The sequence below is a fragment of the Enoplosus armatus genome, chromosome 3 (assembly GCF_043641665.1).
Source record: "Enoplosus armatus isolate fEnoArm2 chromosome 3, fEnoArm2.hap1, whole genome shotgun sequence".
Classification (NCBI taxonomy): domain Eukaryota; kingdom Metazoa; phylum Chordata; class Actinopteri; order Centrarchiformes; family Enoplosidae; genus Enoplosus; species Enoplosus armatus.
The window spans coordinates 22,347,343-22,374,691 of NC_092182.1; the positions used below are offsets into that span (position 1 = coordinate 22,347,343).

General features: G+C 42.2%; 1 protein-coding gene across 1 annotated transcript in view; it reads left to right on the plus strand.

Annotated features, from left to right (window-relative positions):
* Positions 1-27,349, plus strand: part of ephb2b (eph receptor B2b) — a 111,750-nt gene that overhangs the window by 40,238 nt on the left and 44,163 nt on the right. The window contains exons 2-3 of the mRNA XM_070902166.1: positions 4,452-4,531; positions 13,172-13,856. Of these exons, the coding sequence (XP_070758267.1) occupies positions 4,452-4,531; positions 13,172-13,856 (765 nt within the window). The remainder of the gene's footprint in view (positions 1-4,451; positions 4,532-13,171; positions 13,857-27,349) is intronic.

A 27,349-nucleotide genomic window follows, 5' to 3' on the forward strand; every position in this document is an offset into this window, starting at 1 on the left:
TGTTGGAGGAAGCACTCTCAGCCTAGTAGGCTTTTCTTAGACTCTGAGGTCTCATTGCATATTCATAGCCCCCTCCACAGTCGAGGGTATCAAGTTTAAAAAAAGAACAAAAGACATCGACATCCAAGCTTTAATTATTTACTGATATATTGTTAATATTCTCTGTAATTAAAAATAGAAAATATATTAAGGTTTAAACATTAATGTTTCATATTTAAAAACATTGCTTTGTTCGTGTAGACAGTGAAGTATTCCTCCTGCTGTTGACCGCCAGTGCGGAGGCCATTTTCCCATGAGTTCAAACTGTTAAAACACTTATATGCATCACTCTCCATTGCCTCACAAATAATGCAAAGACACTTACCGCTGTAAGTAGGAAATTGAGAGGCTGCAATTTGTCATCAGATCTTAAAGCACTGGTTGTGTCCTCCTGAACAACACATTCTGGTGTTGAGCGAATCCATTACACTACAAACAGGTCGCACAGCACCATACGTTACACTTTATTTTAAGCGCAGGCAACCTGCAAGCGCCAGAATCTTCTTTTAATAGATCATGGAAAAACAGTAAGACTCGTCGTTTTCAGTTTTTAGGGATATACAACCAAAATTTTGGAATGAGGAGATTGGTTACAAAATTATTGTCTTTCTGAAAGACGACACTAATAGCTGCAGTAACAGGGTTTATTTTGTTGAGCACAGCTTATAAAATACTTAGAATGTAAATAGAGTTAACAAAAAAATGGGGAAAATATGCAAATAAGTTGCTGATATGCACCTCAACTGGTTTTCACCATTTTTTTGATATTGCAATATTAAAATCTGTTTTTTTAAATTTTTTATCAAACACTCAAAATAATGAGTCCTGAAACAAAGCTATGTCCTCAAACAAAGCTATAAGTTATGCTGTTATAAAAGGTTGTCAAGACTCATAGTTAGTCAGAAAATGCAAAAGACCGGTTCTAAGTCCCCCAAACACAAACAGTGTTCACAGGCCAAGTGCTTAATAAGTTTCACATGCAGCAAGTCCACCTTCAGGTGCTCTTGAAGTTGCAAAAACGGATCACAAAAGAGAAAATGTTCTTTAGGCAAAGCAAGGAGGAAAGTTACTGTAAACTTACTTTATTTAGTCTGGTATAATTTGTTTAAAATGCCACCTGGTTGTAACCTCCCAGGGTCTTACTGAGGGCGGAAACTATAGTGAATACAGACGGATTACATCTGGTACTCTATATCAACTTACGGTGTATTGTCTATTTTACACGGTACAACCAACAAACACAGTAGATGTTGCCAGTGTTTGCACACTCAAGCCTCTTTCTGAGATGACATCACCGCCCGTCCCGTGAGGGGCAAAATTCAAACGCTCACATCATAAAACGTGTGCCCACAAGAAAAAACAAAAATAAGTGATTCCTGCGGTTGGATTCAGTCGAGAATCTCTGCACCCTGTGCTCCTCCTGATTAATAGCCAACATGTCTTGCTGAGCAGCCATGCTCTGCCACGGCTGGGGGTTCAGACTGAGAACGAGGCAGAGTCTGACAGTGGTGAGCTATGCGCTGCTCTGCTCCACAGGAGGTAATGAATCGGTGTGGCTGCCAGGACTGAAGTGTAGACAGCAGGAGGAAGAAAAGTGATCAGTCTTTCAGGGTGAGGTACTACTTGTCCAGCATGTGGGCCGCTGATAGCAGGAGAGAGACAGAGCATGAAAGAGAGAGGGGGGGGGGGGGGTCTGTGAGGTGAGGTGAACGAGGTGAGAAGGGGTAAAATAGGAGAAACCGTCAAGGGAGAGTTATTGAGAGAAAGGGAGAGCGGTAGATAGGAAGAGAAAGCAGGAAGAAACAAAGGGAATGTGCAGCTCCAGATAGAAAAAAGAGAAAGAGAAGGGTGGGTGAGAGGGTGGGGTGTCACCCGGCCTGTGTTAACATTCCTGGGGAAATTCGCTCCCTGTTCCACCACAACACTCCTTAAACCACCACAGAGGGGGTTCATTATTCTCACTTTACTCCTCCACTAATTATCGTTATCATTATGGGGGATAATTACCATTTCACCGCCTAACACCCATGTAGCCTGCTTGGCTCTGAGTCACACACAAGGTTATCAATAGCTGCTCAATTGCAGTCTCATCTGCCTAATTATACGATTTGGGCTTTGTGATAACTGAATAGGATGTGAAATCTACTATTATGCCTTGTGAGTACTGGTGAGACGCGGAAAGTCAGCAGAAGGTCCTGAAATAAACCGATGCGTGTGGAGCCTGTTAATTAAAAGCTATGACTTTCGCTGGAATATAAATCAGAGGAAATCCAGGGTTATGAAACAACTGGAGGTCTGTAAATATCCTGCAAGCTGGTACAGAGCTGCATACGGAGTGAGACGTCACTCAAGATCCTCTGTCTTTGATTTCCTTCACTCATTACTTGTAACACTTTTCTCAAAGAACTCTTACACGTTATCTGATTTCAAGACCTCTGTTTTAATTTCTTCTCTAGGATCTACTGTCAGTTAAGCCACACAAATAGCACCAATTCAATCAGTTCATATCAGTTCGTATCACAATATTGATGAAGAGCCACAGCAGCATGCAGTTGTTCACCAGACCTGTATTACAGTCGCTGGCTGTGACTTATTCCAAGCTTAGTAGCTGTGTTTGTCGAGGGGGTTTCTAAATCCCTCTCTGGCATTTTGAAGTTGCAGCTGACGCCTCAAACCTGATGAATGCTCTCTCCATCTGCTGCCGCTCGACACTGGAGTACAAGAGTGACACAGGCCTAATCAGCAGGAGGAATTCATTGGACCTGTCCTCTGTCGCATGCAGAGAGAAGCAGAGCTGAGATGAGGTCAGGAATGGCAAAGAGAGCGTGAGGGCATTGGTACAGAGCGTAAGAAGGAGAGGGAAGGAAGGTGACAGTGGGAATGGTTCAGCAAGCGTGTGACAGACAGTCGGGTCAGACTGGTGGAATGTGTGCCACAGAGGACCTCATGACAGACAGGAGGCACTTTCTCTTTGACCCCAATTACCAGAGGTGTTTCTGTCCACCAGCTAATCCATGGCATATAGGGTGGCCCCTCCTCTGTGCCGTGGAGATTTGATTTTCCAGCCTGTTGTTTTTCCTACGAGTCGGACGCTGGCATAGTTGTGCTGACCAGGACTGACCTCCTGCGAAACTACTAGCAATCAAACTAGTAATCTCTCTGTACCTTAACACGAGGAATTTATCAAAGTGAGTCTTTGTAGTAGGGTTGGCTGTCACCTTATCTTCTGACATTCGCTGCCTTTAATGTGAAAATCAAATTTTACTGAAATGTTACAGCTTATAGGCCACTCTTCTTCAATTAAACAAACCTTGAGATATTTGCTAAGCAATAAGCTGTAAAGACAGGCTGAACAGCTGTCTGACGCTATTTGAAAAAGAGTCTGATTGCGTCAGATGAAGGACGCCTCCGCTTGCAGCTTCCAAATGAACAAACAGGTGGGGACAACATATGCTATTAAATTATCAGGGTGCACAAATGCACATCCAGTTTTTGGTCTACTTCTCAAATATGAGTCATGATTTGAAGTTGCTTTTCAGCACCAATCGATCGGACAGCAACCACTAAAGTTGTCATTTAGTCACTGCCCTGTTTTGTGAAAGACCTCTGAAAGACTGCATAATATGGCCCAGCTCCAACTCCAGGTTCCTATTCTTGCATGGTTTAAATTGTGCTTTACAGGTTCATTATTTACCGAGTTGAATTCTGGAGGAGACAGACCATTAAATTAGCAAAATAAAATAACAAAAATCGCCCCAAACAAATAACCGGCAATCACTGATAGCTGATATATTCGTCCAATCACCAAACCCTAGTAGGCCTGCATCCTGCAGGCCTGCAATTTTTTTTAACATTGATTACTATGTCAATTATTTTTTGTGTAGTCCATAAAATGTCAAGAAATAGTGCAGAATTGTCCACTGAAACCTCCCAGAGTCTTAAAATTTCAAGTTTTGTCTGACAACCAGTACAAAACTCAACAACTCAACAACTCAACATAAGAGCAGTAAATTCTTTCATTGGAGAAGTATGAACCAGCATTTTTGCTTAATAAATAATGTAAAAGATCATTCATCATCCATAAGAAAACCTTTTGAAACCTGTTAACAATGCCTATAAACTATGTAGCCCTTCTGCTTATATTCTGCTCCTCAAAATGTTAAAGAAATAATTAAAATATATATGTTTTTTTATTTTATTGCTGTTTTTGTAATTTAAAATGTTCTCATATGTTGGTCAGATCAAATGTGAAGATTACTCTGCAGGCTCTGTGAATTTTCAATGGGCATTACGTTATTTTCTGACATTTACGAGAGTAAACTTTATCCTGCCAGTTTCCTGTCAACCGCAGCAACGTTTTCATGTTGTCAGGAAATTATCTGACCACCGCCTCTCCTTACTTCTTTCCACAGAGACACTTATGGACTCCACTACAGCCACAGCGGAGCTCGGCTGGACGGTCTACCCCGTGTCAGGGTCGAGTGACAACAGCGTAAGTGACACGCTCTACTTTCACTATGATCTGCTTCTGATTTAATTAAATTATTATTTAAGTAATAATGTGATTGTAATTAATCTTAGGGCATTTTCACTGTGACAAAGTTGAGGTGTGAGGTGGCCCTCTCTTTTGTGCAGCTAATGTGTAAATTTGCTCAGTCCCCCATGATAGCGTTGTTTCTGTCTGTGTTTTGGTTTCTCACTCTGAGGTCAAAGATCAATTAATGAGCCCGCCTGGTCCCCAGAGTGAGCTACATCATCTCCCCCCAAACACTCAGCTGCACAGAAAGATGGAAATCATTTGAATTTAACAATGAGATTTTGGCAAATTTGGGTGTAGAATTTGAAGAACAGATACTACCAGTTTCTTTTTATATATATTAACGTAGTTCAACAAAGACACAAATATTCACAAGCCCCATTTCTTTTGGATTATTCTCCCATTATTGATCTGGGTTTTGTGCATTTTAACCTCATCTGAACTTTCTGGTTCATGACAAACACAGTAAGAATAAACAATTATAAACTTAACTAAGTGTGTGTTCATATGCCAGGCTAGAAGCTATGTGTTATATGGGCCCTGTTGGTGTTTGATGCACAGTGTTTCCACATGGTTTGCCAGGGCATTGGTTCCTCCTAGCCACATGCAAGCCAGGCCCACTTAAAGCCAGCCAAAACCAGAGTCTCAGTCTCCTTCACTTCTTTCCCCGCCACAAGATTTAGACTTCTTAGAATGTGTCCAAAAGAGAGAAAAAATGTTGTAGACTTATTTGCTGGTGCATTTCAAAAAACCACTGCCGATTTTATTCAATTATTTATGCTTCTGTGGTTTGTATTAAAGATGGTTTGAATTATACTCTATCATGCTGCCTCTTTAAAAAAAAGATGCAAAAAATGGCAGCATAGAGAACTGGCCTTCAACAGTTCCATGATACAACTTCAAAGTTGTTCTGCAATAATTTAGGACAACTTCATCTCTCCCAACCCGAGGGCATGTTTTCTCCTCCCTGCTAATTCCCACAATCAATACCAAAGCAAAAAGACTCCTGGTTTCCTTTTCTCTCGCCAGCTCTGGATCCAATCTGCACAGAGAGAGAGCTTACGCACACATACCGACCCCAAAGACAGTTTACATCACATCTTCCTTTCATCTTTGCAAAATGTTAGATTCAGCAAAACATTCTCTCAACCCATATTTCATAATCAGATTTAAAACTAAGTGGAAACTTCAGACTGAATAATAAGGGTACTGTGGCAAACTATTTTGTGTAGTGAAAATGCCCACTCTGGCCAAAGTGAGGTGAAATGAAGGTCTAAACATCGAACTAAAGACCTCTAAGCTCTTCAAGAGTCATCTTTGTTCCAGTAACATGTGGTGTACTGCCAGATTCTGTGATAGTTTTCTCTTCCAAATCGAAATATCTTCACATTTGATTTAACTGAAAGTTATCTATGAAGACTCTTGTTTCCTGCTTTTGACTTCAGATCATTTCGTGCTCATTTCCGAAAACCTCCATATGCAGTCACGACATATATCCCTCTCTCGGAGTGCAATGAAATGCGAACAAGTCCCTAAGCTCCTGGATTTAGTCAGGTATAGGTTGGCCTTATCAGCGTGGGCACTGAAGTTTTAAGACGATATGGCTGAGCTTGTCAAATCACAGTCTTCCCTCGGAAAGTGAAGAGTGAGAGCGATGGAGATAGCTTGTCCCTTATGGCCCAGGGCAACAGGTGTGGAAACAGAGCTCGCTCTGCCTCTCAGTATAACAGCAAGAGGTGCTTTACAGAAGCTATTGTCTTACACACATATATGCATGGCTTCACGGGCTTAGCCGGTGGATCAGTAACATCCAGCAGAGCGCCGCACCAGCAGTTGGCTTTCACTACTCTGTATAGCTTCATGAAATATATCCTAACTTGTCATGTGATACTACGCGACACAATGGAAATGCAAACAAGTAACAGCAGGATATTAAGTCAGAAATGTTATGGCAGTTGGTGTTATTTCACTCTTTTATTTTACAGCATATTTGAATATCGCTTATCAAATTATTATTGTAGGAAATTTCTTCAAGTACAGCTATAAAATCGACTTCCTACAGTAGGTTTTTGGAAGTGATTTGTGTAAAACAAAATTATAGTTCAGCTTCTGTAAATCAAGTTTTATAACCCTCTCTTTGTATAGCCAAGCAGTTCTTCCTTTTAATTATGTTAAGTGACAACCAGACTTGCGTTGTCCCTGCGCCAGACAAGCAAGACATCTTCATTATTCGTGATAGCAATGGCGACAACCAATCTCACATTTACCGAACCAGAATTCCTCCCAGGGGAGTTTAGGAAGTTTTCTGTGTTCTGACTAACGTTCTGGGATTCTGGCAATAAATCACTCGTATCACAAGCCTCACTCCACCCACACAGGAAAGGTGGTTTAGTCAGCATAGTTGGACTATCATGTAGACCTGTGTCTATGGGCAGCTCTGTGAATACTTAACCCGAGTGCACACAATGATGATATAACAATGTTAATACGTATAAACATCTGGCGCTGTTTCACAACAAGTTTGCATTTTGATTTTACGTATACTGACTAGGAGAATACGTTGAAAAAAGTAGCTTAAGAGGAAACATTTTCTATTGGCATGCATATGACTTCTGCAAAGAAAACTTGTGCCGCTCCTTTAATATTAGTCTATGTTACTCAGAGATCTTGACCCATTGAGAATCTGCTATGTGACATGGAGCTAATGCATAGCCGGCCAGCAGAGCAGGGTTAAGTGGTCAATGTTTTCTTCTCAAGTGGAGCTGAGAGACGTGTGAACATCAGGTCAGACCTCCTGACCCGCTCTCGCCTACGCTGAAGTACTGACAACAGCAGCCATTTAGAAATAGACTTATGGCCGCAGGGAGCACACGGAGCTACTGTGGAAGGAAAACTGAGGTCTCCTGCATAGGCGGAGAACATAATGAGGTGGTGTGTGTGGGTTAGGTTATCATTATGGATGTGTCATGATGTGCTGTACCAGGATATATCTAGTGTCACATGGGGACACACCGCACTGCAGAGTTTTGCACGAAGACAATACGCAGCGCATGTTGCAAAATGGTTTTAGACAAATGAGTTCCTTATGATTCATCAGAGATCCTGCATTTTGTATTAGAATTCCTTTGGAATAAGATTGAGGTTGTTTACATATAATTGTGGGCATGTGTGGCAGACCGACATTGGCATACTTTCTTTTCCACGTAGCCTTTCTTTTTCTTTACAAGTCATTTGTTAAACATATTTCATCGGATTGGACTCATTGGGATTGAAATTGACCACTAATTTGTGACTGTGACTGATTCTCAATTAAAGTCTGTGAAATTATATTTTAGGAATTAGGTAAAGAAATATGCAAACTTAATCCACATGTAACCTTGTGGAATGGGGGTAAAAGATGGAATTGTTCTTCTAGTTTCACATGTTGTGCATTAGTAGTGGACAGTGGTAATTGGAGCTGACTGCAGCAGACAGTTCTACTTAAGTCTGTGTATGTGTGAGTCTCTCCTCTCTATGAAGCCCGTTCTCCTGCAGGATTTGGCTCCCATGGCCTCTCTCGTAGTAATTGAATGCAGAGAGTGGGTGTCATTTGTCCTCTGTCCCTCAAGGGAAGGAACTCTTGCTCTGACAGATTTCCCACAACTGCAAATGGGACGACTGTGCCCCGGGAGTTTTCCACGGGGTCTCTCTCCCTGCTTTTGTGTGAATAATTTATTTACTTCTGTCAGTGACAGAGCGGTGATATGTAATGTGGCTCTGGAATGTGAAGCTAGTTCAGGTTAATTCAAACACTGTAATGACAAGACGTGATAAATACCCTGTTCATGTTATGCCAAAACAATGAAACCGTTAAATCTTTGAGTGTTCTGACAGCGAGCTCGCACAACTACTTGACTGATGTGTCACTCTATTCTGACCAACTGTGGGTCGTTGAACAGCCTTCTGCAGTTGTCTTATGCTGCTATAGCCCTACATAGCCTTTATATAGCCTATGATAAAGTACTCTGATTAATAAAAAGGTAGTAACAGAAGGTAAAAGCTATAAAATAACCCCAGTGATGGGAGCAGTAACGCATGCAGTCCTCTGTTTTGGGGGTGATTCTTCCTTCAGTCCTCCATATAACAGTTTTATAGTCATTCAAACAGAACGACCATCAACAACTCTTCCACTTGCGCTTGCCAGACATATCTATTTATGAAACATTTGCCTGGTTGTTGACAACCAGCGTCCATGAAGAGTGTCGTTATGGTCAACGGTTTGCAGCCAACAAACTTATTGGCCGTCTGCACAAGTTTTCCTAGTTGCGCAGATGTACAGGAAATTGAAAATTCTGACAGCTTGATTGTGTTGCTTGCAGTATGAATTTTTTTTAGTCCCAACAGAGCAATATAATGGGTGACATATCAAAAGCTATGTGGCTGTTTGCGGACTCTCGGCGGCTGATGTTTGCCTGACTGTCCTTGAATGGGGATATCCTTCGACGTGAGGTGAATCTCAAGGTTTCTTCCTCCGTTTTAAATGAGGATGTGTTTTCATTTAGGATTAACGGCTGGAAGTTGTTGATTTTGTCTTTCGAGTCAATGTGGCTGTTGTTAATCACCTTAAGGCTATGACTGTAATTAAGTCTGTATACAAATGCATGACTTGTGTACGTGAGCACTGAACCTGTACTCGCTAAACCAATTTGGATTAAAATGTCAGTTAAATGGACAAGATGTAAACGTAAAAAAGGAAAGTGTACAGTAGCTTCCCAGCAAAATGTCAGCTTGCAGAGGAGTTTGGGAATTAGTTGCTACAAAGAGGTCCAAGGAGGACTGGAGTTGTTTCATCGTTTCGCTTGGTGAATGAGGCAAAAAGCTGTCTTTGGTGAATTGTCTCAGCTGTAGAAGAACTCTTGTCTATAATTCAGCCTGGACAGTGCGTTCCGCTTGGCTTTACAGATAAAGCAGAGACCTACTGTCATGGAGACGTATGGATTGCAGGTCAGCTGAACTTTTCTTTCTCTTTCCTGGAGTGGCAGAGGAGATATTGATTCTCAACCTCATTCTCAGTGAGCGCCACTGAACTGTAGCACCTCATATAACACCAGAGAAAGAGCGGAGCAGCTGACATACAGCAGTCTCTGCTAGCCCTGCCGTAGTCTAACCACCGCAATCTATATTCACTTCAGACAGGTTTCCTGTGCAGTGCATTTGTCTCTCAGCATCGCTGCTCTAGCATAATATAAATTACAGGCACACCAGTTAGTGGACCCAAGGCTGGTGTGGGAAAGTAGTTTTATTAACAAAGTAGAGACGGCCCGAGAACAATTGAAACGGTTGAAAATCAGTTGAACTGGCAGGATGATGAAGGTGCAGGAATTGTTTTGGGGACAGTACATGCTTTATCAAAACAGCAGGTGTGCACTCTTATCAGACAGAGTACACTGTACAGCATTCTGCTCTTAAATGCTAATTTTGTTATATATGGGAATGACTTTCTGCTATCATTCATGTAACACTAAAGCTGTCATGTTTTGCTAATAGAACAGAATTATTCAGGGTCCGATGACAAAGTCTTGTAAGAGCATGTTTCTGTGTGTGGTGTTTCTCACAGGAAGAAGCACATCTAGTGTACCATGAAAAAATCCTTTGCTTGTTATTTACAGTTTTCTGTCTAATAACTTTGAAAAATACCCCAAATATTTCACAAATGCAAATTAGCTCCTGATAATATTTGGTATGCCTTTGGTTATTAGGAAAAATGCCTTTGATCATTCTGGTCTTAAACCCTCTATTTATTTTATGTTATAGTAATGCACTATTCAGTGCACTCAGCCCTATGGCTGTTGAGTTCCACACTCAGAACAAGAAAAACAACATTGTGCCAAATGTAACAGGATCTCCGTAGAATAAGCTGGAGTTTTTGTTTCCATCATCATCTGAGGGCAGCTCATCCCCTCTAACTAATCCATCTTGACATCCACCACCAGGGTTACCTCCACCTTCTGTACTTAAAACACATGACCACCCTTTTACAGCACTCTCTGTAAAGAGCCAGGGGAAATAGCTGTGAAAATGAAGACGTTTCTTCTAATTTCACACTCTGCGCTTGATCGTTAGGCTCTTATTATGCCCCATTTGCTTCCCTCCACTGGCTGTGATGAAAGCGGGGCAAAGAGGCCATGACAGGACAAAAAGGGGCCCTCCATCAAAACACATTTTGTTTGGGGTCTTTTTTAGCCTGGCTCAACCCTTCCCCCCACATCACTGCCAACACTTTCCCCTGCAGTTTCCCCTGTCTGCATCCCTCATTAGCAGCAACCCCCACCTGTCTCCACATTCATTTTATTAAACTGCGATTGTCCAACGCTCTGTGCTCAGTAGAAGCGGACTGTCCGCTCTTGTTTAATTGGCCCACAGCCTCCCCACTGCTCCTCAACAAGTGGGAAGGTCAATGGCTGCTCATGACCTGGGATGATGATGTCTGCCAGTACGGGCCAAAAGACAGATTCACCCTTCAACTACCAAGAACCTGTAGCTCGTACAGTTGCTTTATTTCTATGATCTTAAAGCTACCACACAGAAAATCTGACCACACTGCATCACTTTGGTGTGATGCATCAGTAGAATTCAACTTGTATCCTCATTATGTCTGATATAATTTATGATCAAATTTAGATTTAAATGTATGCATCTAAATTGGCAGTATTACCATCAAAATGTGTCTGACTTAACATTAAACCCCCCCCACTGTTTTTGCAAGTGGAACTTCCAGAAAAGCTGTACTGACTTAAAAATGCTGTCAAGTCCTACTAATTATCACAGAAAAATTCCCTTTTTATGTGAATTGTTTTGTGTCCACACTTTTGCGTAAAATCAAATTCCAACCACAACACATAATTGTTGAAATATATTTTTTTGAAAACTTACATTTTGCTCATTAGGCACATTTGGAAGAAAGGCCCAGTTTTAATAAGTAACATTCAGCTAAAGTTCTTATTATAGTGTTTTTGTTATGTTGCATTATGTTTTCTCTCATGATCAGGATTATTTTTGGCTGCACATCAGTCTTTTGTGTTTAGGTTGGCTCTTGTGATGGTTTGGGTTTGGGGTTTGGGTCAAGCCAAGCACCACACTAGCAGTGATTAATTAGGACATGGGAATTAAGAACTAAAGCTCTTCTAATTAGTCAGAAAGTGTTTGATAGAACGGCAGTTTGTAACAAGAGGGGTGACTTTCTTCTCCCAACCCGTCAAAATCTGTCAAAATCCTCACTAAGTGGGCACTAATTTGAGAAATTATATCAGCTGTGAAGTGAAGAGTGAAGGGGGGGCGTAGAGAGGTAGAAGCAGTAGAGGGTGCAGCTGATGCAAAGTGGCTCTTGAGGGTTTAGAACAGGGTTTTTGCTCGGCTGGGATGCCGAGGTCAAGGTCATGACCTGCTTGGTGGTTAGAGCGCATAGTGTTTAAAGCCGGTTTGATCCATGGCCAAGGGGCAGGAAAACCACAGAGGTTGCATCTGGAGTCTGTACAGTCAGAGGGAGTGCTCAAATTGGTGTGCAATATGTGGACTTTGAAGCACAACAGCGTACCCTTAAAACCTGGAGTGAAATGTGTCCCTTGATTATTCTTTATATGATTACCTGTGTAATATGCTTATGCCAGATTAGTGTGACTTTGATTGTGGAAAATTTATGTCATGTTTCCTTCACTGTAGTGAAAGGAGCTTTCACTACAATGTCAATAACCCATTACAGTATGCGCTATGAATGTGTCCTATTAAGACACAATAAAAAAGTAAGACACACTATCACATAAACCAGAACCTCTTTTAAGGGACTTAATGTCACGTCTCCAGTTTCTCCTAAAGCATTACAGGATGTGAATGGTTTCCTCAATAAGAGGACAGGAAAGGAGAGGGTAAACGTCAAAGCTGTCTGTCTGTACAAAGCAGGGTTTATATTTTCTAACAATCCAAAATGCAATATTTTTTCCTAAAGGAGAGTTTTTTAAATGAATACTCAACTGAAAACTTTGAATGAATTTAACCATTCATTGCAGCTACACATGAATTTGAAAAGGTAAAAAAAAGGCAAACTAATTGATGCTATAAGCCAAGTAGGGTCTTAAGTGACAACGACTTTATTTACTTTAGGGTCAGAGTAAGTACCCTGGAAGTCGCCTTATCAATATTCCACTATTACCTCATGAAATGGAAGAACATGCTTGAAGGCTGGTTCTCATTTGTTCCTTTGAACTCGTCTAATGCATGTATGTAAACTGTGTTATTAGAGATATTTTGTAATTTAATCAAAATATTGCCTCAAGCTTATTACTCCCAGTAATCAAAGTATTATAAAGTGTGCATGAAACATTGTTGTTGCTGTAAATAGGTATCAGCGGGGCCTTTATGAGATTATATTAATAGGAAACATGCAGACCGTTTACTGCTTTACAGCTGAATTGCACTTAATTGAATGAATCAGGTTAACTATGTGCCTCAATTACCAATTTTTGTTTTTTCATAAAATTCTGCATTTAAGTCAGACTCCTACTCAGAGTAGTCCAATGTAAAAATGTTAACTCACTGTTTATGTCTGTCCTTGGCCAACAGTGGGAGGAAGTGAGCGGTTATGATGAAAACATGAACACCATCCGGACGTACCAGGTCTGCAATGTTTTCGACAACAATCAGAACAACTGGGTACGGACAAAGTACATCCGGCGTCGTGGTGCTCAGAGGATCCATGTGGAGATGAAGTTCTCTGTGAGGGACTGCAGTAGCATTCCCAACGTGCCGGGCTCCTGTAAAGAGACTTTCAACCTCTATTACTATGAATCTGATTCCGACACAGCCACCAGGACCTCGCCAGCTTGGATGGAGAACCCCTGGATCAAGGTTGACACCATTGCAGCAGACGAGAGCTTCTCCCAGGTGGACCTAGGGGGCAGAGTGATGAAGATCAACACTGAGGTTCGGAGCTTCGGCCCCGTGTCACGAAATGGCTTCTACCTGGCCTTCCAGGACTACGGCGGCTGCATGTCGCTCATCGCCGTTCGTGTCTTTTACCGAAAGTGCCCTCGTATCATCACTAACGGGGCGTTGTTCCAGGAGACACTCTCAGGAGCAGAGAGCACCTCCCTGGTGGCTGCAAGAGGTGTTTGCATCCCTAACGCAGAGGAGGTGGATGTGCCCATTAAGCTGTACTGCAATGGAGATGGAGAATGGATGGTACCCATCGGACGCTGTATGTGCAAGGCTGGGAATGAGGCTGTGGAGAATGGGACTGTTTGTCGAGGTATGTTTTGCTCTTGTAATATTTTCATTGAATCTGCTAAGCCTAATGAATCAGTCCACTCTGCCAACAGAGTAATCCAAACACTGACGGACACAATCCATACAGTGTTTATGTCTTGTAGTGCAATCTTCGCTGCGAGCTGTTCCAGGAAATCTATTCATTCCCATTCAATTGATGGCACAAGCCAGTGTTATATGGACATTATGGAAGGTATACATCCTGTGCATAGATTATTCAACAGAAGCCCTCGCCATATTTCCATAAAAATAATCATCACCCACTGAAATACACTGCTGAATGTGGCAATTCATATGATAATTCTGGCGAGGGTTTGATCGGAAAATATACTGCTGCCTTTTGAAGTTGTTGCTGCAGACTGCATGTTCAGTTTACAGTTTCTTCTGAGCTGCTATGAAAGGATGAGAGTTGCTTATCGCAGGTGGTTGGTTGCAAGTCACAACGGCTCGTCAGGGAACAAACTATTACTTTCCTTCCTGTGGACCTTGTGACACATCTACAATTAAGCCTCCAGTCTATTACATAAAGATTAGACTATTTTTGTCAGTATGTTTAGGTTATTTCTTCCACACCTTAATGTTTTTTTTCCAGAATAAAAAGAATATAAAACATTTCAGACTCTCCCTACAAAGAAGCACCTCTCTGTGCTCATTTAACAGCACTCATGCGTAACAGAAATTCAAAGAAAATAAGAGCAGCAAATTTCAATCTGAAATGTCTGTGCTGACTTTTTGTTGGTGGAACGCCTGCTTCCATCCATGAGGACAAAGAGGATATTTTTCAAAATTGCCTGCATTTTCCTATCAATTGGAATCCCTTACAGGCAGATCGATTTGGCTTTTCAAAACATCAATGTACCCAACATATACCTGTGCCATGCCATATCCGCACACTGACAGGTGGTATTTGGTCAACGTGCTTAGAGATCTTGATCATTCGAAACAGCATGACAGCGTGTAGCCTGCAGACTGGAGCCGTGCTGCTTCAGCCCAGCACAACAAACCACCCACCTGCGTTTTAGATCGGTGTGTTGCTGCCTCTCTTGTGCGCGTCTGTAATTACAACACATCCCCCAGTGTCTGTGTGCTGGGAGGGAAAACGTGATGGGTGCTGCCTCACAAACACTGCCAGGCCCGTTCAATGACTACTAATGAGGACAGGCACTAGCTCCTCCTAAAGGAATACAGGCCAATAAGAGCTGCATGGAGATAGCTGCTGTAGCACGCTACTCTGAATCCACATCCCCACATAATTACACAAATCTGCTTGTTTTTTGACCTACATGTAATTCGCTGCATGTGGTGGATTGGAACATCTCAGGGGTGTCCTCAGTCATGGTATTTTTTGTGCTAAACGGGATTATACAATTAAATGCTGTCAACTCAAAAGGGACAAGCGTGTTTCATTTATATCCTCGCTCCACTGGGCATGAGACGTTTTAACTGCAAAAAAGGAGCATTTCATCGTCCTTTCCTGACCACCACCCTCCTGTTTATTTCTCCTTACCTGCTGCACACTGGTTGTGTTACCCACGGTCCACCGGAAGAAAGGCTTCACTGACTGCATGCTCTCTTCTTCATCACTGCAGTAGTGAAAGTTATAGATTGGAGCACTGCAGGGCTCACAGACAAACTGTAGTGACCCTGAGAGAAGCACATACGAAGATTTTGACCGCTCTCTCTGTCACTCGGTCTTCCCTGATCACGTGACGCACTGAATATTAAAGCTTTATGAAAAGAATGCATTATCTGAGAGTGCAGCTGTGGAACGCAGCAAAACGCTACGCACGGAGATGGATTTTATGGCTCCATACAATAGTTATGAGCCTCAGTGCAAACAACGGGGAAGTGTGTGCTTTACCAAGAAGGAAAATAAAACCATTACAGTTAAAAAGGATATTATTCTGTGGTCCACCCATTGTTCAGAAGCCCTTTTTGATGGAAGGCTGCCACCAGTTGGTCTGCTCTCTAGTCATCTTCCTAAACACTGAAAGCTGATATCAGTACTTGAAACTGTGGTCAGTCACCGCCTTTCAACTGCCAGAAGTTGGATAATGAATTGATCTATGAAAGATGCGCCTTTGCCTGCCGATATTATGGGGTAATGAATTGATTTGTGAGAGGTGCCCTCGGAGGGTTCGTAAGATATCGTCTTTCGTAGATGGATTATGGAGCCACAGAGACAGCATAAAGCAGCCAAGATGAAAGTGACTATTTGTACTGTGATATTAATAACGCAACCAATGCTTTGTTCCAACATCTCCGTAACTAAACGTGTAATTACGCACGTAACAATTAAATCCTTGGCAAGGATCCCGGCAAATAATTATGCTGTCATGAAATCTGTCAAAATATTGACAGTAGAAGGGGGCGCTTACATCAAATATCTGAGGCCTTTTCCTCTGTGAGATTGAGTTTCTTCCCTATGAAGCGCTGGGAGTGAAGGAACCACACCAGGGCTATTCAGCAGAGACGGCCCTGAAAAGAGAGATCCTACTTCCCCTCAGAGCCTCGAGGAGATGGTGCACCGCAGAGACACGTGAGGTCCTGTTTGCCAGAATGAAAAGCATTCTCCTCAGTGAAAGCAATGTTCATGGATGGAATTGCAAGCTCCCTTAACAATGCCCATGTGTGTTAACAATGCCCATGTTCACTGTAATCTGATCATCTAACCCCATGCTATTGTGAGTTCAAGGGTCTCGACTGTGGGAGCGTGGCTCGTGTTATAGAGCAGTGAAGATTCGGATGGAGACAATCTGTCACAGCGATGCTAACAGCTTGATTCATCCTTTGGTGATGTTTTCGTTAATGACTGTGTTTGGGTAGAAAAAGAAAAGCATTGAAAAACAAGCAGCGTAGTTTGTGTGGATCTGTGACCCAGGTTTGTATGGAGAAGAGTCAACACGTAGCATCACACAGCAAGACAGTGGCTAAAGAAGTGCAACTGTTACACACTTACGTGCAGTAGAAACAATGGTGCGAAAAAAGACTCTGATGGCGAAACCAACCAGGTTGCTTGAGAAAGAGGAAGTCTTAGAGAGAGTGTATAAAGAAGTGAGACATATCACATAAACAGAAATTCTGCTTTTTGCATACAGTATTTTACTTTTGATATTCAGAGTTTTAGAATATATGCCAGTCCATAATGTTAAATCCTTAATAGATAGTGACTCTGTAATAACCACATCCTCACCTCACCTACAGTTGTCCTTCAGAGATGCACATGCAAACATACCTCCACACTCACAGTCAGATATACTGTATAATGCACATAGGAAATTCCACTGAACATGCACGGCAGGCCCCACAGCGGGTCAGTAAGTCACGTGAATGATGAGCATTTTTAGGTCACAGTGTGGAGAATTTGTGCTTCGTTTAATGTCAGTCCGTTGGCGAGCTCTGCATCAGTGGTAGGCAGTAGCTGCTTGGAAGTGAGGTTCCTGCTGTTGAAACCCAGAGCAATTAGATTAAGGAGGAAAGGCTTCAATAATTCTTCAGCCAAATGTGGTTGTAGATAAAGAGAGTTAGGGGGATCGAGTGCAAAGGTAGGTGCTGGGCAGACATGATTGGATAGACATGATTGCATGGAAAAGAGGAGGGGAGGAGGCGAAGGCAAGAAATGAGTCCCCCTAACCCACTGTCAGAATCCCAATTATTACAGTCTCTTCGTCTGGAGAGGGTTTAAGGGTGGAAATCAGCGTAGCACAGACAAATCCACGCCGCTGCCTTTATTTCCCTGGGTGCCTCTGTCTTTAATGGCAGCTCTAATTGACTAACAGCGCACGTGGGGAACAGCCACGCTGATGACTGGATGACTGTCCTCTGTGCTGGAACAAGACACAAAGCAAAACAAAACAAACACACCCCCTCAAGGCTTTTGCTGCATTGTGCATTGTGCAAACAAAGATGAAGGAAGGTTTGCATTGGGCTGCAGTAACACAGAGAGAGGGAGAGGGAGAGTGGGAGAAAATAAGAATAAGATAGAGGGAGGAAATATCAACAGTCTGCCTACACAATAGGCATTCACACAATATTATGTTAAAGTAAAAGCCACACGTATTCTCTTCGATTGATGGCTGCTTCGGCTGCTGTTAGGAGCTGTTTAGTTAAGCATAAGGAATACAAATTAGCTCCTGAACAGATGTTCATTACTGCAACGTTTGTCTGTTAAATGGCATCATAGACAACATGACTTAATTTCTGCATCATAGGCAATATCGCTTAATTTCCATTACTGATCTTTTCATTTAGACCCAATAAATCGTCTGTGATGTGTATTTGATAGACGTAGCCCCTTTGGTCTGTACACAGTGTAGGATGTTGTAACAGCAGGAGGCGAACAGGCGAGCTCTAAGACATGTCATTGTGTCCGCAGAGGCCCCAGGGAACATTCAGGAAGCCTTTATTCTCTCTTCCCCACTGTGAAGGGATTTCAGTACGGCCAGGTGCTTTTTTTCTCTCTGTCCGCCAGTCTTCTTTCTCTCTGTCTGCTCTGCACACATCCATACAGCAGAAGAGAGACGAGAAGCAGGGGAGCCTCTAACGAGAGGAAGGCGAGGGTGTAATGACTCTAAATTAAACACACATACAGCCCTTCTCATATACATTATTGTACAGTGAGGGCCTAAATCACATTACAGTGCGCGAGCACATACCATACAGTATGCAATCATGTGCACACACAGGAACCTTGTATACCCTCACACATACACTTTATCATATTCGTTTTCACAGCATATCCATCATATGCGGATGTGATAACGTGACCTGCGATCCCTGCGAATCTCCCTGAACTCAAAGATCATGGCCTATTAAGCCTGTTAACGTTTTCCACATGTTCCTGCACATGTCGGGTTGCGCTCCATATGCCCCTCCGTCACACTCCTCATTATCCCACACCATCTATTGAATCTCAGATTCAGACAGTATGACCCACTATAATCCCAGTGCCTTTTTTTTTTCTACATTATTGGTCATCTCGTCAACGGTAGAGGCTTCCTGCAGGTCTGGTTCTTGCTTGTAACACCTATCCCTGTCTCACCCTGAGCCCCGAAATACCAGACAGACTGATGACCACAGACAGTTTTCTGGTGTTTTTCCATGAGAGCAAAGCTGGGTGACAAACCTGAGACCTTATGGTTTTGTTCATGATAAATCTGCCTTGGATGGGCTGCCATGACACTGAGGAAATGAGAGCTGTGCAGTATATAGAGATCCTTCCATATGTGCCTCTCTTTTCTCATCAGGGACAAGGCCAGGGCTTTGTCAAAACATCCCCATGTGCTCTCTCTCAGATGTCCTCGACTTGTCTGCTGTTAGAGGATTCAAGTCGCTTTCTCGTGTAAGGGAGACTGATGGATCAAGCATCTGTCTGGATAAAAGATGAGAAACAATCGGGCTCACTGTTAAAGACAGGAATCCCTCCTGAGTATCAGTGACCTTGTTTTCCAATGATGTATTAGAACTCGGTCAACATTGAGAGAAAATTGTGGGGTCTTGTGTTGAATGCCGTTGACCTACATTAGAGCTATTCTAAAAGTGAAAGCTTATCCATTCCTGACATTGGTGGGATGTGCCACGTGTGTTCTGCGGCCATAGTATCCAAGAGATGAGCACAGTTGTTCACACACAGTTAACCCCTTGGTCATTCACTAAGAAGCTGGAAGAGTTGAGTCTATATTCTGCTTCACACCGGACGGTCATTCAATCTCGTACAACATCACAGTGTTGCAGCATAAGATACTCCAAACATACAGGCGCATACTGTGGTGGCATGTACCCCACCTGAATATGTGCCCCTTAAGGCTGAGTAGAAATTACAAAAACATCTGTTGGTTATATAATTCACCCGCTATTCATTGTGTTGCTGCTCAGTTCATTTGAATTATTTGACAGTTGGTTCCTTTGAGAAGAACTTTGACGACAGCAACTTATGTAACTATATGACTGCAGTCTGCAATGGCCCTCACTTTGACTTAGTACAGTAAAACAGAGGATATGCATTTCATCTCCTATGGAGGAGATGCTCCAGAAGTATAATGGATTCTAAAATAAGTAACATCACCCATCAACAAAGACTTCTCTCCTGTTAAACTTCAGGTGATTAAAGATTGAACGGCTGCATGGGTGAGGCAGAGAGATGGGAGGGTAGAGATAGATCAGAATGGAAAGGCAAAAGGGGGAGAGAAATATTAATAAGGACATATGAAGAGCTTGTTTTTTTTTCTCTTCTTCTTTTTCTTCTCTTATCAGTGTTATATGTGTCTCTGCATATCAACATACTGCACTAATAACCATGAAAGATCATCTCCTTTGAGCAGCCAAAAAGTAAGACATGACAGGGAGAGAATATTAATGCTATAAACTTCCCAACTCCCGTATTTTTTGATTCTGATGTTTTGACTTCAGCTCAGGGATTACTTACTCTGCACCAAGAAGATTTCCTGATACAACTCCTTTCAAAACACATTATATAATTTGAAAACACTGTGGTTGTCAACCTAAAACTAAGGCTGCTTTCATCAGTATTTGAAAATAAGACTTAAAATAAGACATATTTTGACTATATTCTGTGGGACGGTCACTCTTTTCCAATTTTGACATCCAGTACTTAAAATATGGAGTGGATACACAATTCAGAGATGTAAATTCAAAGACTCTGTTGATGTACATGCACTTTACTTTGTACCATGAGTCAGCATGCATTGTAAATCTCTGAGTTGTCGATATATCTCTCTTGCAGTGTCACTAAGATAAATTCCTGTGCATTTAATTAATGGTTGATTGCCATTAATTAAAAGTGATTTAGATTCAGAAAGTACACTCTGCTGTTCTCAAAGGAAAACAAAGAGTCTGAGTTCAATTAACAACTAACTCCAGTGCCTGAAACCAAATAATAAAAAAACAACAAACAGAAAGTATCCTTGGATTCAAGGGCAACATCTCTGTTAACCTCAGTGAATCCCTATGAGGTGATCGTGTCCACACAGGCTTTATCTACCCACTGGGCCCTCCGCAGTGTTTCAGCAAAATCAACAACCAAATCAAGCAGTTTATATTGAGATTTATTTTACTTTGGGATTTAATTCCGAAATGTTTAGAAAACCACTGGCTAATGTCAACTCAAAAGTTGGACTGGCATAGCAAATGTTTCTGTCATCATCCTCCCCGGGAGGTTTCTGAGTGGTGTTTGAGTTTGAAATTGAACACATGCCTCTAAAGCCCCGCCGATGTAAAGTTAAGCTCTCCCCTGTTGAGAGCCACCGCTGCAGGATTGTACTTTGTTTTCTTTGCCAGGTTGCTACCTGTGTGTTCCTGACTTCTAAGAGAATCCAGGTGAAGGCCCAAGAGATATTGATGAAAGATTAACACCTGCACACTAACTTCAAACCACAAATGATTCTTCTTAGGGTCAAAAGAGGCCTAAGAGACACCCACTATTTAACAAGACTAAGAGACTACAGCCATGCTAGCAGCTCTGTGAAGGTGCGGTATGCTAACATGATCACAATGACAATGCTCACATGTTAAGCAGGTATAATGTTTACAATGTTTACCAGCTTAGTTTAGCATGCTAACGTTGGCGAATTAGTACAAATCACAAAGTACAGTTAAGGAAGATGGGAATGCCTTGAGGTTCACCAATGTCAGTAGGATTCGTAATGTCTGTTCTGAATTTCATGGCATTCCGTCCAGTAGCTGTTATTTTGATATTTCAGTCTGGACAAAGTGGTGGAGCGACTGACGGACCGACAGACTGACTTTGCTATCCATAGAGCCATGCTGCTAGTTTGGGAAAAATAGTCATAAACAAAAAATGTCTTTGGTTGACAACAGCACTTTGCTGAGTGCTCCATATGTCTGTCATATTGTTTGCAGTGTTTAATAAGCTCACTCCCCACTTTTGCTTGTTTATCACTGTACTCAATTAAGACCCGTAATTGTGCAGGATGAGCATGCTTGATGCTGGGCAGGAAAACAATCTTGGCTCCAGTGGCCTGGTTTAATTGTTGAAGCCTGGTTGAGGGGGATGGTGTTTTGTTGCTGCGGGGGACAGCTCGGCTTTGTAAATGGACTACTTACAGAATTTTCTGGATGTTAAAACTTTTTCACATCCCCTTGGGCAGCTGCTAAGCAAATAAATTACTCAATATAATGAGCTGTTCCACTCTCCTGTGGAATTCCCAAGCTTTCCACTGAAAGGTACGGTTCGACACGCCTTTTCTCATTCTTATAGCTCTTGTATGGAACCGGGTTCATCTAAAGGATACAGTTTTTTTTTAACCACGCTTTGGAAGATGAAAGCAGCACAATCCGCCCGGCTAATCCTTATCTAGTCAGTTAGAATATCCCTACCGGTACATTATAGTATGTACCAGTGGTTTGTGGGTGAGAATAATCTCACCATGTTCCTCGTCTCCTTGTTCTTGTCTTCCACGTCTAGGTCTTTGCCTTGTGATTAGTGCTGGTTTCCCACAGTTTATACTGTAAAGCCTTTAGGGATTCTCTGTTTATATTGAGTTTATATGGAAAAGGAGGAGGTGAGATTGTAAACAACAAGCTAATGAGAAGGCTGCTCTGTTTTGCCTTGTGTGGAAAAATAACAATCGCTTCCTGTGCACTTCACAGCATGAGTGAAAGTACAGTGCTGGAATATCATAATTTTAAGTCCCCATCATGTTTGAAAATTAGACAGTAATTACTGCGTAATTTCTTTTTATTAGGCCGAAGTATATTCTTTCAATTCCGTGTAATTGTAGACCCCACAAGTTTCTGGTAATTCTAGACACCATGAAATTGACTCTGTGCTTTGGTAGAATGAGGCCTTTTCTGTGCATTTGGGGTGGTCACTAGCAAAAATTGAATTATTTCCAGGAGGAGACTAAAGAATAGATCAATATGTCCATTGTTGGTGAATTGCTCTATCCTTTGAACACAGAACTTTTCATGGTTCTTTATTTAAGTCCAATATCTCAAACTATAGTTCCCTACAAGGCATTATATAGGTTGTTGATAATCCATCACCTCTAAGTAATGGGTGTTATGTATTGATGTGAAAAAGAGAGAAATATGAGGTACCTTAGGTATGGATTTGATTTCCTATTTATCGAAAACATGGACTCGGAGCACTGCAAAACGCTGCAGATGAAATGTATATGACTCACAGAGAGACTGGCAGTGAAACAGTGAGACACAGTCAACAGACTAAACTGAAAAATCACGTACAAAACTCCTCCGCACCGGACATTAACCACCCGCCAGTGTTTACTACAAAGCCTGGATTGGCCTCGCAGCATATTGATGCCTGGGAAATGCTCACTTCGTGCTGGGACCAGTGTTCTGGTTTATTGTGGTCATCTCAAGGCTGTGTGGTCTCCACAGAGTTATTTTGGCGGTTTAGGTGGGGGAGAGATCAGCGCATTTTCATGTGCGGGGTGTTTTCATTCTACCCCGCCAACCGACTCAGTAGGGCACCGTCTCGACACACACCAGGGCCACCGCTGCCTCTCCTCCCAGCACGGGCATCTCTTCTATGTGAAGTAACAGGCTTAAAGAACTGTCTGGAATACATTAGTCACAGTTATTAATGAGGTTGTTTTGATTCTGCTCCCCCCTTGTCTTGGCTTTTTTTTTTCCACCTTGCAAAGTCATGACGGGGCTAAGGATTTTGGCTTAAACAAAAAGACAGAAGTTGTCAGCTCACGGGGAGACAGATAAAGTTAAAACAAGACAGAAAAACTGGCGAGGCAGAAAGGCGAGGAAGAGATCACAGTACAGTGTAGACCTACACTATGTCTCTCTTAACCACACTACATAATGTTATGCACTTGGCAAAGGAGTAGATCCCTCTCCCCTTACAGTATGATATGAATTGGCTCAGTTTAGGGCTGTCAATGGCATTTCAGTACAGTGTGTCTCTGAGAGCTGTTTTTAACTTTGACAGTGGCAGGGTATGACTTTTAAGAGATAAGACAAACGCCACAGAAAATAAAGTAGTTGCTCATCACTGGAGAAAAATATCAGATAATTTAAGGAAAAAAAGTAAATCTATAATTGCGTTTTTAGTTTTTGAAACTCTTCAGTAACTTGTGTGTGCACACTGCTCTGGTATTGAGGTTACTGCAATTTATGACGTGATTAATGGTCTAGTGACTGTTTATCTAAAGGTGAGACACACAAACGTATTCTCCACTGTGTCAATCCCTTTAAACATGCCACTGAATCAAAGCCAGACAGATATTTCAGATTACATTGTCTCAATGTAGGCTAATGTTATGACATTGACACTGAGCAGAATGTGACATTTTCAGCCACCATGAGGGACAGCTCAACTCTCCACAGAGAAACCCTCGCTAGAGAAGACATTTTGGAGCCCTCTGCATCTAAAATAAGCAGGCCCCCAGTCAAGCACAGAGCTGATTCGTTGATGTCTCTCATTCCTTGTACAGCCTTGATAACTCCTCCTTGCGACCTTCTTACTAAATATAGCAATTCACGTATTGATTTGGGGACGCAGTGCATTCACAGCATGCCTCCACCATAATGACCTATTTCAACAGATTGCTTGTAGTTAAGTAGTTTTTTTCTGTGCGCTCTTTGTCTCGAGGCTGCAGGAGGAAGAAGACACAGCCACATGTTCTGAGCGGAGGTAGACACAACATATCTCGGGTCTGTTGCACAGGCCAAGAAACCGTCATGCATTCCCGATGGCCTCTTGGCAACATGAGTTCAGTATCTTCTATGCAGGAACCCTGTACGAGTGCATATTATTTTATCACAGCATTAAATGTTTGTGTGTTCTCTCAAGAAGATGCTTTATCTCAACACGGTGCAAAGTTGCGAGATTACGAGAATCAACTGGGTCTGCAAGTGGCGTGATTAAGTACGGATCATTCACAGTGTTGTACCTCACTGCTATTAAAGTGTGGCAATGGGGAAAAGGGCCAATGAAAGCTTGGCAAAAGATGGCTTAAATTCCATCTGTGTCTACTCCATGCCAGCAGGCAGGCTTCCCATTACGGAATGACTGGCTATGATTGAAATCATGGCTCTAATGTGCTTCGTTATCTGTCAGTATAGTGTTGCAAGAGGGATGGGCATCAACAGGATCACTGTTGTGCTCTTCAAGGGAGCTGAGTTCTAGAAACACTGTCACTGTTTTATCAAAACAGCCAGGTGACGTGTCTAAACACCTTACTATTTATCTTTTTGCCCTTCCAAATAGTACAGCTGCCACATCAGGCGTGCTGCAAGCTGTCTGGCCTTGTCAGTTAATGCTGCAGTATGCGAAAGGAAACAAAGTATTAGATACAGCTCCTCAATTTCAATAGAACAATCTTTCATTTAAAACTCATTTATCGGCACTCTCTCCTATTATGCTCATTTACGGATTTTGACCTCAATGGAGGTAATTTATCCAGAAGACTTTCTACAGTGGCATTGTCATTCAGCTGGGAGATTCTTATCAGCCACATCACAAAACCCCTGAGAACATAAGTCCTTCCTCCCTCTTTGCCCATTCACCGACCTTCCAGGCACCGCCACAATCAGGCCTTTGTGGGCCCGGCTTGTCTGTCATCTCCCTGGTTCTGTTGATATGGGCCTCGTGCTGAGAGCGTGGTCTCCTCATACACTGCACTAAGCGCTGGCTAATTGAGCTTGTCAAGCCAGAATCTGTTAGTGTGCTGATAAGAAGGTATTTGACCTCTTAGGAGGCCCCTGGTGGTGCCCTGGAGAACATGTTCTCGATAAGTGTTCTCTTCTATCCAGAAGAGCATAGCAGCCAAAGGGAGGATCCTAAAAAATCACCTTTGTCTATACTTGATTTTTTTATTGCCTTATTAGATGCTTGGTCTGTTGACACTGGAACAGTGAATTGGACAATTGTTGTACGTTAATCCAGCATACAGACACCATATTGACAGTAAATGTGGGGCAGATTCTTATCATTTAAAGTTTGATACACTTATCAAAGGCTGCTGATGCAGTCCAAGGAAAGAGCCCATAAAAATCACCGCACAGGACGGAAAGTAGGACTTTCCTCATTCTTTAATCAATTGCTTATGTCTCTGGTTAAGGCAGCTGGCAGAGGTCCACAAATCGAAGGTCTTGGATGGATGCCCTTCCCATTTCCTCATCAAACTTCCATGCAGCGGAGCAAGACTAACCGTGTCTGTGCCCCTCCTTTTTTCTCATTGTGTGTGCCAGACCTGCTGAAGTAGTTTTTGCATATAATTTTCCCCCATTTGTTTTAATCTGTTCGGAGCAGGAGATGATCAGGGTTTAGGAAACCCGAACCATTAAGACACACATGTTACACAAATTTGCTTTAGTCTTGTTTGGCATTTTCTTGAAAACCACACCTATCTGGTATTACGGTCAGGTTAAAACACATGTAAAGATTTTTTGCACATGGCATTTCATCCAGGTCTGTTGCGGATGGGGATTTTAGGCTGAGTGCAACTGACATGACCCCCACTAGCTTCCCTGGGATAATCCTGCTGCCTCCAGGAACCCAAGACTAATCTTCCAGTCTCCCTTTTGCAGGCCCATACTCATTCCAAGCTTCCTCAACCTCTGTAATACCTTCACTAACATTCGGCGATCATCATGGCCACAAAGCCAGATTTTGACCCTGATTTGTGAGTGTTTACAGTACATCTGCCCTCATCTGTTGTAAATTACTGGTCTGCTGAGGGCACAAACAGATATAGTTTTGATGACTCACATGACTGTCAGCTTATGAGTAAATACAGTAGCTATCCCCAGAAGGTAGAGGCTTCTACTCAACCTTTATATTTTTACAATGACCTTTTCAGCACCTCAGCATTAACGTCAAAGATGACATGTGCCGGCCTGTATGGATATGTCAGATATGCAGAACTGGAATGTGCCGATCCGTGCCAAGGGGAAAGCAATGCCTTCAGGCTAGGTTGGTTGCATTAAGGTTATATGCGTATCTGTGTGACATGTATGACTCGTGAATTTTAGTCATACGACTAATCCAGTCTGACTGAGAATGACTGACATGTCTCACCAGAGACTCTCCACCACGTAGTAAGTATGGATCTAAAACCTCATCTATTAGGATGTGAGCCAGCAACTTAGACAAAGAGCAGTTTCCGAGCAAGCCAGTGAATGAAACAACAGCTTTAAAACTACATTGGTTAAAACCACTAAGCTTTTAGCAGGGGTGTGACAAAACAAACAATTAAAACTGTCAAGTCAGGTTACTACATGAAGTTATTCATTTAGGCTGTAGCTGTGGAATGACTTTACAACACATTAAGGCTGAAGTTAATCTTTTTGTAAGCCTGGTACGAAAAGGAAAAGCCAAAATATACAGAAAAAGAAACCGTCGTTTCCTCCGTCCCTCAAATCCCAGTTGGTTGAGGTCCAGATTGCCAACACCTGGTAGAGCATGGGGGAACATTCCCAAGCAGAAAGTGGACCTCAGAGAAACTAATGCTTAAATCA